The sequence below is a fragment of the Rattus rattus genome, chromosome 2 (genome assembly GCF_011064425.1).
Source record: "Rattus rattus isolate New Zealand chromosome 2, Rrattus_CSIRO_v1, whole genome shotgun sequence".
Classification (NCBI taxonomy): Eukaryota; Metazoa; Chordata; class Mammalia; order Rodentia; family Muridae; genus Rattus; species Rattus rattus.
Window position 1 is genome coordinate 7,922,554 of NC_046155.1, and position 16,563 is coordinate 7,939,116.

The 16,563-nt window shown below is 47.6% G+C and overlaps 1 protein-coding gene and 1 non-coding gene across 3 annotated transcripts in view; one reads left to right on the forward strand and one right to left on the reverse strand.

Moving 5' to 3' along the window:
* Positions 1-10,998, reverse strand: part of Ap2a2 (adaptor related protein complex 2 subunit alpha 2) — a 72,940-nt gene extending 61,942 nt beyond the window's left edge. For both annotated transcript variants that reach the window (XM_032891424.1, XM_032891423.1), the window contains exon 1: positions 10,795-10,998. In XM_032891424.1, coding sequence (XP_032747315.1) covers positions 10,795-10,861 — 67 coding nt within the window. In that variant the 5' untranslated portion in view covers positions 10,862-10,998. The remainder of the gene's footprint in view (positions 1-10,794) is intronic.
* Positions 10,999-13,682: 2,684 nt separating this feature from the next.
* Positions 13,683-13,789, forward strand: LOC116894849. Its single transcript, XR_004387064.1, has one exon. It is a non-coding gene; the product is annotated as a U6 spliceosomal RNA (small nuclear RNA).
* Positions 13,790-16,563: the final 2,774 nt, after the last annotated feature.

A 16,563-nucleotide genomic window follows, 5' to 3' on the forward strand; every position in this document is an offset into this window, starting at 1 on the left:
AAGGAAACTATTCCAGCACTCAGGAGACAGGTAAATCTCTAAGTTCAGAGCCAGCAGCTTAGTCTATATTGTGAGACCTTACTTTTGAAAAAAAAAAGGAGGAGGAGGAGAAGGAAGAGGAGGAGGAGGAGGAGGAGGAGGAGGAGGAGGAGGAAACAGCAGCAGCACCACTACTATAACCACCACAGCAACACAGATCCGATGTGGTAGCATCTGGAACCGCAGAACTTGAAGGGGGAAAGTACCAGGAGAGAAAACTGGAATGGGGGGGTGGGCATCCCTGGGATAAGCTAGAAACTTAGAACAATGGGAACTCCCAGGAATCAATGAGGTGACCCTAGGGACTCCTAGCAATGGGAGATATGGAGCCTGAACGGGCCATCTCCTGTAAACAGGCAGGACTTCCAGTGGAGGGACTGGGATACCAACCCAGCCACAAAACCTGAGATCCACAATTTGTCCTGCCTACAAGCTGTGCAAGGGTAAAAAAAATAGAGCAGAATGAGGGAGGGGTCAACTAAGGGCTGGCCCAGCTTGAGATCCATGCCATGAGACCCCTGACACTATTGACAATATTCTGCTATGTTTGAAGTCAGGTCCCTAGCATAACTGTCATCAGAGAGGCTTCACACAGAAACTGATGGAAACTGATGCAAAGACCCACAGCCAAACATTAGGTGGAGCTTGGGGAATCCTGTGGAAGAGGGAGAGGGAGTATTGAAGGAGCCAGAGAGGTCAAGGACACCATAACAGAACCTACAGAATCAACTAACAAGCCCATGGGGCCAACCAGGGAGCATGAATGGGACAGCCCTAGGCCCTCTGCACACAGGTAACAGTTGTGCAGCTGGGTCTCCATGTGGGGACTCCTAAAGCTGGAGCAAGGGTTTCTCTGCCTGCCTTTGGATCCCTTTCCCCTTGTGTAGCCTCAACAGAAGATGTGACTAAGCTTACTGCAACTTAATATGCCAAGGCTGGTAGATAGCCATGGGAGGACTCTCTTTTCTGAGGAGAAGTGGGGGAGAGCTGGATGAGGACGGAGGGGAGCGGGAGAACCTGGAAGAAGAGAGAGGAGAAGCTGTGATGAGATGTAAAGTAAATAAATAATTTAACCAATTAAAAAAAACCGAATGCCAGCTTCAGAGGCTGAGGCAGCCTCGGGCAGAAGGACCTGGTGCTCCCAGGAGGAATATTTAGCCTGCAGCTCCCTCCAGCTGCACTCTCACCCCCTAGGAGAGAGGGATTTGCTACCCTGTGCAGGGACAATGCAGGCTACAGTTAAATATGGCAACAAAAGCTTAACATGGAAAACTGACTGAATGTAGTCAACAAGGGGGGGTACACCTGTATTTCCAGCTACTTCTAAGGCTGAGGCAGGAGAATGACTGAACCTAGGAAATGGAATGCCAGCCTAAGCAATGTGGCCATCACCATGGGTATGTGTATGCACTAATAGTGGTGAGGAATCTACCAGAGAGAACTTATAGAGGAACCCTGGAAAATAGACTCCCAACAGCCCACAGTACCAATAAACTTCAAACTGGTCAAAGACTTTCAAACGTCTATAGGCATAAATGGGATTCAAAACAGGGCTCTGATTTGTTGGTACCGTGACCAGCAAAAACCACCTATACCAAAAATAAATATAAAAGGGGTTGGGGATTTAGCTCAGTGGTAGAGCGCTTGCCTAGCAAGCGCAAGGCCCTGGGTTCGGTCCCCAGCTCCGGAAAAAAAAAATAAATAAATAAATAAATAAATAAATAAATAAATAAATAAATATAAAAAAGCTATTGAAAAAAAAAAGCTATTGAATTGGTTTTTGTTATTGTTTTAGGGGAGGAGTTGGTGTTTTTGTTATGGTTTGTTTTGTTTTTGTTTTTTGTTTAAGAAGGTTCTCAAGTAATCTAAGGCTAGCTTCAAACTTGCTATGTAGCCAAGGTTAGCCTGATCCTCCTGCCTCTGCTTCCCAAGTGCTGGGGTTACAGGCATGCACAATGCTGAGCTTCAGACATGTATTTGCTTTCTTGCTTTTTTTTTTTTTTTTTTCTTTTTTGAGACAGGGTCTCTATTATTTTTTTTTTTTTTTTTTTTTTTTGGTTCTTTTTTTGAGCTGGGGACCGAACCCAGGCCTGTGTTTTTCTACCACTGAGAAATCCCCAACCCCCAGGGTCTCTATTATTATGTAGGCTGGCTGTCCTGGAACTGTGTAGCCCAGGCTGGCCTCAAAGTCAGAGATCCACCTGCCTCTGCCTCCCAAATCTTGGGATTAAAGACTACCACACCCAGACTCAGAACTATATTTTGAACTATAAAATATGCAAACCAGAAAATATTCAAAAATACTCATATTTCACCATTTTAAAAGATTTTCACTACCTAGAAAAACCCTGTCTCAAAAAAAAAAAGCAAACAAACAAACCAAAACCAAAAACAAACCTGCAAGTAGAAGGAACACAGGCGAGCTATCCACCAGCACAGTCCAGCCCTGTACCTTGTGCTCCTCCCACAGAAGCCCTCTGGCCTAACCTAACCTTATTCCCACCCCCAAACCCTCCCACCCTCCCCCGTCCTTTCTGAATACTGAAGGGAAAGGGGTGAGGTTGCCCAGGGAATTCATGGCTTCAGGGTCCACAGTGTGGCCGGGAGTAACACCCTTCTCCACCCAGTTCCCTGAAGGGTTACAGTAACAGTGACTTTGTGACCTCAGGTCCCACGCTCTCTTGATCTATGTTCTGTGTACAGGGCACTATTTCTCAGTGAAACTGTTGTCTGCTCACAAGCTATCTAGTGTATGCATGTTGGCCAAGCCTAACAATACCACATCCACACAATGCCAGGGCTAATTATGAAACACTTGCACAGGGACACCCAATGAATCCTAGACACCAGAGTAAAACTGCATGTGTGGTACTGTTTTTCGGACACGTCAGCCTTTGCTGGCCTCCACATGGGAGTCAGGAAAGTTTAGAAAGCAAACCCTGATACAGTTTTGTGATCTGAGTGTAAGGCATCATATGATTTAGTAAAAGCCGTTCATTTGGTTTTGTTCTTTGGCTTGGTTTAAAACAGGGTGTCCTCCTGTAGCCCAGAGAGGCCTGGAATTGATCCTCCTGTCTCGGCCTCTGCTGAGATTGGAGGTGTGCAGAACACCTACTCTGCTCACTTGTGTTTTAAGCCAATGCCTTTCGATCTGTATTTCTTCCCAACTATGGAGACTCTTACTTAGCTCTACATACAGAAGCCGGAAGAGGCCACTCGACTTTGTAGCTCCTATGATCTTCCATATCAGGCCTGAGACCTCATGCGGCTCAGCGCTGACCACATGGAGAGGCTGGGAGGGGACATTCCAGACCGTATTAATCTGCAGGCAGGTAGGGACTGCATCACACACTTCCACTTCCACTGGAAAGAATGCTTGTTAGGCAAGGCCACACCCAAGCACACGGTCCTCCAAAATTACTTGGAATCGCTGATTCGTAGCGCCCAATACCTTTTATACATCTTATTATTTCTGTCTCCCGTAGGATCACCCACATCATCAGAGAGCTCCATCAGGCAGGGTGTCAGTCAGCCACTCCAGATCTGAGGAATCTACCAGGCAGGAGCCCATCCTGCCCATCTCAATGGCAGTGCCAGTCCACTGCGCTTTGTTTCAGATTCAGAAGGGTTTTTTTTTTTTTCTTTGTGATGGCATTTTAATGTGAAACCCAAGCTGACATCAAACACACAGTCCTCCTGCCTCTGGAATTAAAAGCTTACAATGCCATGCACAGCTTCAGATAGTGGGTTTTTGTTTTTTCTTTCTTGATCCAACTCTGGTTATCAGTCTTGGTAGCAAGCACCTCATCCCTCTGAACCATCTGGGCAGTCTAGGCCCAACCAAGATTTCTGACTAATTTCCTACAGATTAACGAAAATACTTTTGAACCTTACAAATCCTGAAGTTTGAGCTCAAGGGAGGCCTCATGCTCAAGAAGCTGCCACAGGTGAGATCCACCAGAGTGCAGCCCCTTCTGCTCCGGAGCTGACACCACATACTTCAGCTCTTCTGTAAACTGTCTTCAAAATACCATTTCAGGGATGGGAAGATGCTTCAGTGCTTAAAACACTTGTACCTCTTGCAAAGGCCCAGGGTTCAACTCCCAACACCCAAATAGCATTCCCAGTCATCCAGAACCCCAGCTGCGGGGAACCCAACACCTTCTGACCTCAGGCCCCAGACATCCATTCAGAATGCAGACATACATGCAAACAAAATACTCACATACATGAAGCTAAAAAAGCTTCAAAGTAACCATTTCTCCAGCAGATGCTCATCTGCCCTTCTAGTCTGACTCATTTGTTTTTTTAAAGAGCCAAGGAACTGCCATTTAATCCCACAGAGACAGCCTTTCTAAGAACCGTGCCTCAAGCAGTTGCCAAAGCAGAGAGAATCATTCTAAGAGGAAAAGAGAGGTACCAAGCATGGCGTACACCTGCAATCCTAGCACTCCACAGGCTAAGCTGGACTACACATGAATTCAAGGCAAGCCTGGAACACACAGTAAAACAGTCTCAACTGCGGGGTGGAGCGGGAGATTGAGATTACTGCTAGGTACTGACATGGAAAGGTGCTACCAATGGGAGCCAACTTGTCACAAAACAGTGTAAGCCCCTTCCTGAGGGTGGGAAAGTACCGTGGAGCTCCTGTGAGCATCCCCTGGAAGCCCCAACCAACAGTGCACACAGGACTGGCAGTTAAGACTTCCTTCCTCATCCCTCACCACCATCCTGTCACAAGTTTTCAAAATGGGTTTCTAAGGAATATGAATTATGCAGAAGATTGCAAAAGAAAATGTGCAAGACAAGCATTCTTCTCAAAAAGTCAGCACTTCTCAATGGGACTATCAGGAGAGAAGACAGTGAGTGAACTTTACAGGCTTTTAACTTTGAAGGTTCTTTTTAAAACTCAACAAAAGCTTAGGCATAATGGCATATGACTATAATCCCGTGCCTCAGAGACAGCCCATGCTACCTAGGAAGCCCTTAATCGATTAATAAATATCTAAGCATGGCGGCTCACAATGTACTTAGAGGGCGAAGGGAACAAACAAGAACCACACAGTCAGTTCTAGGTCAGTCTCAGTATGAGACCCCATCTCACATAAGTAAAAAAAATTTTTTTTTTCATTAAAACAAGGGGCGGTCAGGCATGGTAGCACATGCCTTTAATCCTAACATTAGGGAGACAGATGTAGGTGGGTCTTGTGAGTTCAAGGCCAACCTGGTCTACAAAGTGACCTGGGCCCCAGTAAAGTCCAGGACAGTCAGGGCTATTACGGAGAACCCTGTCTCAAAAACAAATAAAGTAAGTCAAAGAAAATGAAAATAAAATAAAAAAACAGAAAGACCCTGTTAAAAAAATAAATAAGGGCTGGAGAGATGGCTCAGCGGTTAAGAGCACCGACTGCTCTTCCAGAGGTCCTGAGTTCAATTCCCAGCAACCACATGGTGGCTCACAACCATCTGTAATGGGATCTGATGCCCTCTTCTGGTGTCTGAAGACAGCGACAGTGTACTTATATATAATAAATGAGGGGTTGGGGATTTAGCTCAGTGGTAGAGCACTTGCCTAGCAAGCGCAAGGCCCTGGGTTCGGTCCCCAGCTCCGAAAAAAAGAAAGAAAAAAAATGAATAAATCTTAAAAATAAATAAATAAATCTTTAAATAAATAAATAAATAAAAACATTCAACAACAGACCAGGTCTAATTTATCTTTACCATTATTGAGGAAAATCAAGTACCAACTTCATGTTTAATGTTTATACAGAAGCTTAAACAGAATTCGAATTGTTATGTTCCATTTCTCAATGTCCAACTTACGGCTAATAACTGAGATTCTATGACCAAATAAGTTGTCTGAGATCTTAGTGAAGTACAATTCAAAGGGGCATCTGCCACAGCGGACCCTGCCGTGCACAGCGAGCTATGCTCTTCTCTGAGGACGGAGGAGGCATGGCTTGGCCGCCCCGCCCTCTCCTTCACCTGGGCTCCTACAGTGATTAAGAAGGCACCCAAGCATGATAAAAGCATTACACTGTCTCCAAAGCCCAGCTCCACTCACAGAGATAAATGGCAATTTGGGCAGTTTCCTGCCCATAGCAATATGACAAGTCTTACAAGGACCCTCTGTCTTTCTGCTGCAGTCCTGCCTGTGCAGTCAATTCTCAGAGTGTGCCATGTTCAGTCAGCACTGTACAGAAAGATGCTCTGCAACCTGTGATGGAGGTGCCCACTAAGCCACAGCAAGGTGAAAATACTTAGCAGAAAAGGCCCTCAATATACTTAACCCAGAGCCTCAGGCTCAGACGCACAGCTCACTGCAAAGTCACACTTGTTTATTACGGGGACCAGGGACTGAGGGGAAGCTTCACTGGCGGCCACTGCTCGGGATTGTGAAAGGATCATACCACAAGCAGCCCAGTAAAAGATCAAAAATCAAAGCCAGATTTTCATGGAACAAGCATTGCTTTTATGCATGTTAATAAGATCAAAAACCCTGTCAGGCCAAGCCACCTTAGTTGGGACCACTGGTATCCCCAATCATATTGGACTGTTGTGAAGTCAACAGCAGTGCACAAAGACAAGTGCCACTTGTCTGGGGGTGTGGCTCCGTGACAGTGCTCATCCCCAGCACTGCAAAAACTAATGAGGAAGACATGCTAAATAAGTTCCACATGGCTCTCCTTCGTGGACGTCACTTGTACTCCCAATGTCAGAAGGGTTTGGTTTCCTTGGCACACCATCAACACAACAGCCTACATGGATGTCAAGGACCACACCAGTGAAAAAGCCAATCTCCAAAGTCACATGCTGTACAATTCCATTTACGTGACATTCCTGAGATCACAAAATTACAGAGCTGGTGAGCAGATTAGCAGTTGCCATGGTGGGAGGCAGTGGGTGTGGCTATGAGAGCTAATGCTAGGGAGCTTCGTGGAACAGAGCAGAACAGTCTCTCAGAAGTGCAAGCAACTTGAAGCCATGCAAACTAAACCCCACAAGCATCTCTCACACTTGCAGCAGCCTACACACACACACACACACACACACACACACGCTCTCTCTCTCTCTCTCTCTCTCTCTCTCTCTCTCTCTCTCTCTCTCAGATATGCATGATTACAAGTAGAATACTGACATCTAAGGCCTGAAATACTCAAGGCCCTGGATTCAATCCCCAGAACCAAAAAAAAAAAAAAAAGTAAATAAACAAACAAAATAATGAAATCTAATTATGCCAGTGGTTTGTACTAATGTCGGTTTTCCCGTGTTGAAAATACCGTGGTTACAAAAGATGTCCACATCAGGAAAGGTGGAATGAAGGGTGATGCCAAGGGCCTGCCTGTCAATTTCTTCATAACTTCCTATGAATCTACAATTATTTCAAAATAAGAAATTATTTTAAAACTTGGACTAAAAAACAAACAGAAACATATTTTTTTCTTTTTTAACATTCAGTGGGGCACACGTGCCACAGCAAACATGCCCAGTGTACATGGAGAGGTTAAAGAACAATTTGGTGAGTCAGTTCTCTCCTTCCACCATGTGGCTTCCAGGCATAGAACTCAGGTCAGCAGGCTTGACAGCCAGTGCCCTCACCAGCTGAGCTACGTCACCAGCCCAAACCAGCAGCTAGGAACACCAGCTGCTCCTGAAGAGGACCCAGGTTCAACTCTGTACACCTGCATGGCTACTAACAACTACAGCTCCAGTTCCAGGGAGCTGATGCCTTCTGACCTCCACAGGCACCAGGCACGCATGACACACAGACAGACAGACATGCAGGCAAAAAATTCATACACCATATATGTATGTATGTATATATGTATGTATGTGTGTGTGCATGTGTTGTTATTTAAAGAAAAAAGAAACAATCTGAGATGGCCCAGCAGTTAAGAACAGTTGCTGCTCATGCAAAGGACACAGGTTCTATTCCCAGCACCCACCAACCACACTGGGGAGATCACAACAACCTGTCAGTTCTGTTCTAGAAAATTCAACACCTTCTTCTGGCCTCTCCCAACACCTGCATGCACATGATACACACATAAACAAGTAGACACACATACACATAAATAAAAATAAATAAAGGCAAGAGAAACAGAAGCATTTACAAGGTTCTGACACACTAAAGTCATATTACTAAGTTCACAGGCCCTGGCTGAAGCAGACCAGGAAGGAACACATTGGTTTTATAAGACTGAATGTGTCTGTTACCCGAGCTGCAAAGCTGCAGGCCTCCATGACATGGGAGTAGGTTGGGAGAGGGTAAACTAGTAACCCAAGCGCGAACAAGATGCAGAACCTCACAGCTCCCACATTCCTTTATCCCTCTCGACCCTTCCCTCTCAGCCTTCACTCAACACAGGCCCTCGGAGAGACACCAGATAAAAACACTGCTGAAACAGACATGACACAGACTTTGAGGACACATCAGCTTATCGCCAACCCCTTGAGAACCAAGGCTCACTGACTGGCAGCTTCTAGCAACAAGGATGGTACCAGAGCCAGGATCCAGCACTGCACCCTGGGGGCTGACCTAGGACTCCCTCTCCACAGAGCCACCACCCACTCCCATCATGAGAAAATACAAACTCAGGAAAAGGGAGAGCAGTGACACTCCCCAACCCCCACGGCCTAGGGATCATGTTCACACCAGCTCTGGTCCCCCCGCTCTACTGAGAATTTCTGCGTCTTGCTTGGAGCTGACTCACTCACAGAGCACATATTGTATGCCAGACACTGAGGGGCACGGGCGGGGTGGACTGAAGAGCAAGGCATGAGGGCCCTTGCTCTGGTACTTCCTGTGCAGCAGGACATAAGACTCCCCTGGAAGAGACAACATGCTCCACAGAAGAGACTCAGTGTCATGGGAGCCCTGACAGCAGAGAAGGAAGGTATTCTGAGAGAATGGCTAGGTTACACAGAAACCTGCTCCCAGGGAGGCCCAGGTACCCCATCTTCTAACGGGTCCTCTAGGTTCAGTCTTGTACATCCCATACACCTCTGAGGAGGCACTTACCACTATTCAACTGAGGCACTTGGTGTTGCCAAACATCCTCCAAGACGCAGAACTGTCCCCCCCCCCAACAAATATTGATCATCCCCAAAGATTAGCTGTGCCAAGATAGGGATGGCTTCTCTACCAATTTACCCAGTTCCTACCACGTACTACCTCTTATCAAACACAGGACATGTCTAACAAGTGGTGACCTGTTGGGTGAGAAATTGCTTTCACCATCAATATCCTGCTCAATGTAACTCTCTTCAGAAGACAGAAGGATGGAGCTGGGGATATGGTTGGGGACGGGGGGCGGGGGCGGGGGGGATACTTGCTGCCACACTGAAGACCCACATGATGGAAAGAGAAAACAGACTTCTGAGATGTCCTCTGACTACAACACAAGACACCATAGCTTGTGGGTGAATACACAGACACACACACAACACACACACTTATACATGCAATTTCTTACAAAAATTTTAAGAACAAATGCATTATGACTATGAATGTTATTGTCTAAAATTTTGGTAAGCCCTGATCCAAGGACGCCTGTTATCTTTGCAGAGCATGGAAGGACAGAAGTCTACCTCTTCCAGAGTCCTACAGAGCCAGGCAAGCTGGGGTCCTGCACACAGTCTTAGGGAATACAGTATAAAATGAAGTGTTAGTGTGACAACACACTGGGCCAAATTCCTCAGGACACATATTAATCTCTAAAGTAACAAAACTTATGGAGTCAGCTATTTGTGAATACCAAGTAAAAAATAAACTGACAGGAAAATGGCTTTTCTTCTCTGCAGTAAGGGGGTGTCTGATAACCCTCAGAAGTTTCCGTAAGCCAAAGTCCTGGGCACCCGCCCTTCGTGACCTTTAACCTTCCGACCCATTTCACTTTGTGCAGATTTTTTTTTTCCACCCAGGGGACACTGGCTACAGAACTGCTCAGCGAGAAGCAGGCGCAGCTTCCACATCCACACCCGGCTGCTCCCGGTTCCCTGGGGGAATGAGTCACTTTAATCGCAGTGGGTGAGATCTAATCATCGCGCCCAACATGCCGCCTGAATCAGGTCCGAGAGACGTGTAGTGTCCCTATCCCCGCCCAAAGAGAAAATTCACGCTGTTTTGGAAAAGGCTGGGTTAAAGGCTCCATTACTAGAAAGACCAAGATGACATCATGCTGGGGAGGGGCGTCTTGGGCCGGAAACCCCTCGATTGCCACAAACCCCACAGACTCCCCACCCCGCCCCGCACTCCCATCGCTACACCTAGATCTCAAGACACCTAAGCCCCGCACCTCAGTCTGAACACCCACAGGCAATCTCCAGCTGTCCAAACCCATACATGCAACCACTCCACCAGGGGTCCGCACCCCAGATCTCTGCCTAACTCACTACCAGATTTGCACCTCCAGGACCCTGCCCCACACACCCGCACGAATCTTCACTCCACACCCCATCGTGGGTCAGGACTTGGGACACCACTATCCCCACCACAGTTTGGGCCCCCGCAGTAAGCAACCAACTCCCGCCAGATGTGCACCCAGGACGCGCGCTCTGCACCCTAAGCGCCCGCGCGGGACCCCCGCCCCACCGTGCGATCTGCACCCCGCAACCCTCCTTCCCAGGCCTGCGCCGACCCACGCACCGGCCCATACCCTCCTCCCCATTCCGGCCGAACCCCCAGGCCCCCGGCCGCACCTGCGGACCCCCAGCCGCGCCCCCGCTCAGGCCCGCCCGGCGTCTGACACTCACAGTTACGGATATCGGAGATGAAGACCGCTAGGCCTCGCATCCCCTCCCCCTTGGATACGGCCGGCATCTTTGCGACCCGGGAGCGGCCTCGGCGGCGGGCTGGAACAGAACGGGCGCGGCCGTCACGCCGAGTAGCCCTGGAGCGCGGAGCCGCCTAGCCACAGCCGCCTCGGGCCCCCGAGCGCCGCTCGCTGAGCCGCGCGCGCGAGCACGCACGACGCACGCGCCGGCGCGCACGCTGAGCCTCGCGCCCGGCGACGGGCGGTGCAAGGGAGCGTGCGCATTCTCGCGGTGCTGGGGGGCGGGGGAGCAGGAGGAACGGGGGCGTGGCGCGGGATAGAGCAGGTTTACCGCTAGGAGAACCCCAGAGGTGCGGAGCAAGCAAGCGCCGCCTGTTATCACCTCCTGGTGAAGGATCCTTCTAATGTATACCGGAGTAGCCCCGATCTCGCTCTCCCGGGTGAGCCCGGCTTTACCTAGACAAGGACACTGACACCAGTGCCGGATCAACCCAGTGTCACACGGGGGTTTGGGGGAGGAGCGGGCTGCGCTAGCACCTGCAGCGGTCAACCTTTGCCTGTGCATACCTGCCCCAGCGCCCTGGCAGTAAGACCGACCTCCTTCCCCAGTCCACCGGTGTGGAACCAGAGTCAGAGGCGTTTACAACCCTCTAAGCTAGGACAAAAGCTCTACTCCAGGCCCCTAGTTCCCTTACAAATGAGGAAACTGAGGATCGAAGATAGACTGACCACTCTGGCCCAGGTGACTGTTGTCTGAAGTACAACCTCTCAACAACCATTCAAGCCCCTTCGCTTCTTGCTTCTGCTCCCCTGTTCCCCTCTAGCGAGGTGGACCCATTGGATCCTTCCTATGCACCCATTCTGCAGAGGAGCCGGCTGAGCCTAACACTCCAGGAAACGGAGATCTCTCTCTCTGTAAAGAGGAAGCTTCCCATCTAAGGTGGTTATCATGATCCAGAGGCACCAGGCAGAACTCTGCCCCTTCTCATGATCTTTTACACAGCTGTGGTGGAGCCTAGCCAAGAGAAGGAAGAGACAGGACCCTCCTATAATTCAGGCATCCCACCAAGGTCGCAGGACTGATGGAAGAAACTGAGAATGTAAGAAGCCAAATCTCTGGCAAGGCTGCTGACTTTGCCTGACTTTTTAAGAGCAAAAGAGCCAGCACCAGAAAATAAACATCCAGCTGTCTGCCCCATCAAAAAGATGCTTCTGGGCTACATGAGGAGTGATGGGCAGAGGACAATAGGAACCGGCAAAGCCCATGCCCAGAGGCTGCAGGAGATTCTCAGACTCCTCCATTGTACTGACTCTCAGATTCACCACAGCCATCCTATAATTAATATTTTAAATAATTTTATTATAAATTGTTTATTGAGAGGAGTGTGCCATGATGGGGAGCTGGAAGGACACGTATGAGAGTGGATTTTTTTTTCTCTTCCATCTTGTGAGTCCCAGGAAGCATCTTCACCTGCTGAGCTAGCTCAAAAAATGGTTACCCCTTACTGTCCAATTTACACTCATCATGAAAACAAACATCTGGGCATGCCTGTCAGGAAGTTTCTAGATTAGTTTGATTAGATAGGAAGGCCCACCATAAATATAGAAAAGGAAAGGGACTGAGCACCAGCATTCATCTGTCTCCTGGCTGTGGTAACAATGTGACCAGCCGCCTGAGCTCTTACGGTCGAGACTTCCCATTCTAATAGACTATATCCTCCAACTGTGAGCTTCAGCAAATCCTTTTCTAACTTGCTTTTGTCACAGGGGGAAAAAAAAGTAATATAGTGTCACACAAGTGTGCCACATTAGGCCTGACAAGTAGACTCAAGAAAGACTCCCTCTGTGGCCACTGCCTTTGCCATCTCAGATCCGAAAGCCCCCAGGTCAATTTCCCCACCCAAGCCTTGAACCTGAGCAAATGGCCCTTCCAAACCACTCACTGAAGGAGAGGCTGCATTGGTAATGTGCTGTCCTTGGGGACAATTTCGTTTAAGCTATCTGAACTAGAGATTTGTCACAGTATTTTTCCCCAAGTTCAGATGGTATTGAGAACACTATCTTCCTCCATAACCACTAGGTCAGAAGGGCTCTGCAAGCTCCCGCTGCAGTTTTATAGAGAGGACAGCAGAGCATCCCAGGCAGACAACCCTGCCCTGTCTCATTTTCTATGCTCTCCTAGCTCTGCTCTTGCCTGCCTCCTTTCACGTTTACAAGTGGCCCAGTTTCCTTCCTGGAGTTTCTTCAGTAGGTCACAGATAATGAACCTTACACCGAATATTGGGGTTCTCTTCCTGGTTCAGGTTTAACTAGGTCCTGAGCATATTGAAGGACAGGGATGTAGAAATCTTCAAGCCCAGTGGCTATCTTTATGATTAGATGATTACCTATGGTCATCAGAAGTGACGAGGGGGCATGAACCTTTGATCCCAGCACTTGGGAAGCAGAGGCAGGGGGATCTCTGTGACTTTGAGGCTAGCCTGGTCTGCAGAGCTAGTTCTGGGACAGTCAGGGCTACACAAAGAAACCTCATCTTTAAAAAGGAAAGAAGAAGGAAGAAGAAGGATAAAGAGAAGAAGAGGGAGGAGAAGAAGGAGAAAGAGGAGGAGGGAGAAGGAGAAAGAAGAGGAGGAAGGAGAAAGAAGAGAAGGAGAAAGAGAAGAGGAGGAGGGAGAAGAAGAAGAGAAAGAAGAGGAGGAAGAAGGAGGAGAAAGAAGGAGGAGGGAGAAGAAGAAGAGAAAGAAGAGGAGGAAGAAGGAGGAGAAGGAGGATGGGACAGGGACAAGTGCTCAGGAAGGCCAGATCCTGAAAGAGACCCCCTGCCACAAATGATGAGTAGATACTGAGGGATTCAAAAACTCTAAAGTGGTGCCCACTTCGGCTGCACATATACTAAAATTGAAATGATACAGAGAAGACTAGCATGGCCCCTGCACAAGGATGACACACAAATTCGTGAAGCATTCCATATTTAAAACAACAACAACAACAAAAACCCTCTAAAATGGTTATGGTTGTGGCTCAATGGTAAAACATTTTTCTTGACTATATAAGACCAGGACCACAGAAAAATAAAATAAATTTCACTGAGCATGGTAGTTCATACTTTGTTATCCCAGCTATTTTGAATGCTAAGGAAAAAGGATTGGAGGTATAAGACCAGACAGGCAAGTTAATGAGGCTCTGTCTCGAAATTAATTTTAGTTTAGACGGGATCTCATGTGGCTCAGGCTGACCTCAAACTTGCTGTGTAGCTGATACTGACCTTCAAAATAATCTTTTAAAAGGCTGGTGTTGTAGTTTAGTGGCAAAGTGCTTACTCAATGTAGAGATCAGGCTGTGCCCTGCTCTACGTTAATACACGTTATGTGGAATCATGGTTTTCAGGCTGTGCCTTGCCTTAGGTGACTCCATTTTATAAGCAGCGTTTGGCCAAGTGCAGCTATAGAGGCAGGAAGACTGTATCTTATTCATGCACATAGGCACCCCACTTTTTCAGCACCACCCATGAGGCACAGACTGATAAATGACATTCCTAACAAGTTGCAAGGTTACCACTTTTGAGCTTATCAAAGTATATTAGAACACTCTCAGAAAAGCTTAGCCTTGCCAGGCGGGAGAGGGGCAGGGGAGCCAGGTGTGTGTGTGTGCACGCCTATAATCCTAGCACTCAGGAAGCTGAGGCAGGTGAATCTCTTGAGTTGTAGGCCAGGGCTACACAGAGAATTTCTGTCTCAAACCCCTGAGAGAGAAAGAGAGAGAAGCGGGGAAGGAGGGGGAGGCCTTTTGAATGTATTGAATACACCAGACCTAAAAGGATACACCAGACCCTTACCTGACACTTAAATGAAGAGACACCAAACACTCTGGTGGCCACAGTGGTGATAGAGATAGGACCCAATAAACCATCACCTGACCATCCCGTGTGGCATGTGCCTCGAGGGATGGATAGGCAAAAACACTCTTTATTGTCCCCTGGGGCTTTGGCTCAGCCTATCTGACAACTTGTCACTACCTACACTCAAGTTTCAGTCAGTCCATCTGGACCCAGTCCTGCCCTTCACCTCCATGGCCCTGCTCCTGCACATCACCAGCAACTCCCCCTTTGGGTTTGTAATATCTTATCTAACCACATGCATATAAGTTCTCGGCCTGTCTTCAGTAAGACCTCTTGGAATTCAGAGGCCTCTTTACCTCTCTTAGTTAGGGTTACTATTGCTGTGATGAAACACCACGACCAAAACCAGCAATTTGGGGAAGAAAAGGATTGTGGTTTATACATGTGGAGTCACAGTCCATTAATGCAAAAAAACGCAAACTTGGCTCTAACTTGTTCAACACTTTCTCTCTCTCTCTCTCTCTCTCTCTCTCTCTCTCTCTCTCTCTCTCTCTCTCTCTCCCTCCCACATCACTTTTTTTGAGACAGGGTTTCTGTCCATAGCCCTGTGCTCAACCTCACAGAGATCTGCCAGCCTCTGCCTTGCAAGTGCCAAGTGCTGGGACAAAAGACAAGCAGCACTAAGTTCAAGTCAACCTGCTTTCTTATAGAACCTAGGACCACCAGCCCCGGGGTGTCCCCATCCACAATGTGCTGGGCCTTCTCATATCAACCACTAATTAAGAAACTGCCCTTACGGGGTTGGGGATTTAGCTCAGTGGTAGAGCGCTTGCCTAGCAAGCACAAGGCCCTGGGTTCAGTCCCCAGCTCCGAAGAAAAGAAAAAAGAAAAAAAGAAACTGCCCTTACAGGCTTGCCTACAGTCCAATCTTAGGGAGGCATCTTCTCCATTGACGTTCCCTCCATTCGAATGACTCCGGTTTGTGTTAATTTGGCATAAAATCAGCCAGCACAACCTTTACTGTTGCTGTTGTGGTGGTGGTGGGGGTGGTGGTGGTGGTGGTGGTGGTGGTTGCTGCTGCTGTTTTTAGTCTATGGGTGTAAGTGCTTACCTAGATGAATGTATTATACACCATGTGGATTTCTGGTGCCTACAGAGGACAGAAAGGGACATTTCATCCTTCGGATTTGGGTGCTGAGCACTATCCTGGGTCCTCAGTAAAAGCAGCCAGTCCTTTTAACCACTGAGCCATGTCTCCAGATCCTTTATTTCTTTGACGCAATGTACGTTGGTTTTTGCTTCTGTCTTCAGGTTCCGTTTTGCTTTGGTTTGGTTTGGTTTTTTGTTTTTGTCTTTTGGGGGTTGTTTTATTCCGTTTTGTTTCTGAGACAGTCTCCTGGAGTTCAGACAAGCCTCAGACTCTCTATAGAGCCAAGAATGAACTTCAACTCCTAATTTCCCTACCTTCACTTCCCAAATGCTACCACACCCAGGTCCCTTTAACTCTTTATTAGCCATTCTGTAACCTACCTTCTGACACTGTATAAAGATAGACACATACCTGCTTTGCTAAGTGCCATGAATTGTATGATCTGAGTTAATATTAATAATTAATACTGAAACAAACAGACAACACTAGAGCTAAAGATCCGTTGGTAGAGTATTTTCCTAGCATACACAAAGTCCTGGGTTTGATGCTCAGTAGGACATAAAACTGGGCATGATAACGGTACAGGCCTGTAAGTCCAACACTGAAAAATGGAAACAGTAGAATTAGGAAGTTCAAAGTCAAATTCTGCCCCTTGGCAAGTTCAAGGACGGCTTTGGCTGTGTGGTATCCTGTCTCCAAAAATAAAAGATTGGTATTTTAAAAAAAAACTGTGGAGACTGGAGAGAAGGTTTAGTAGTTAA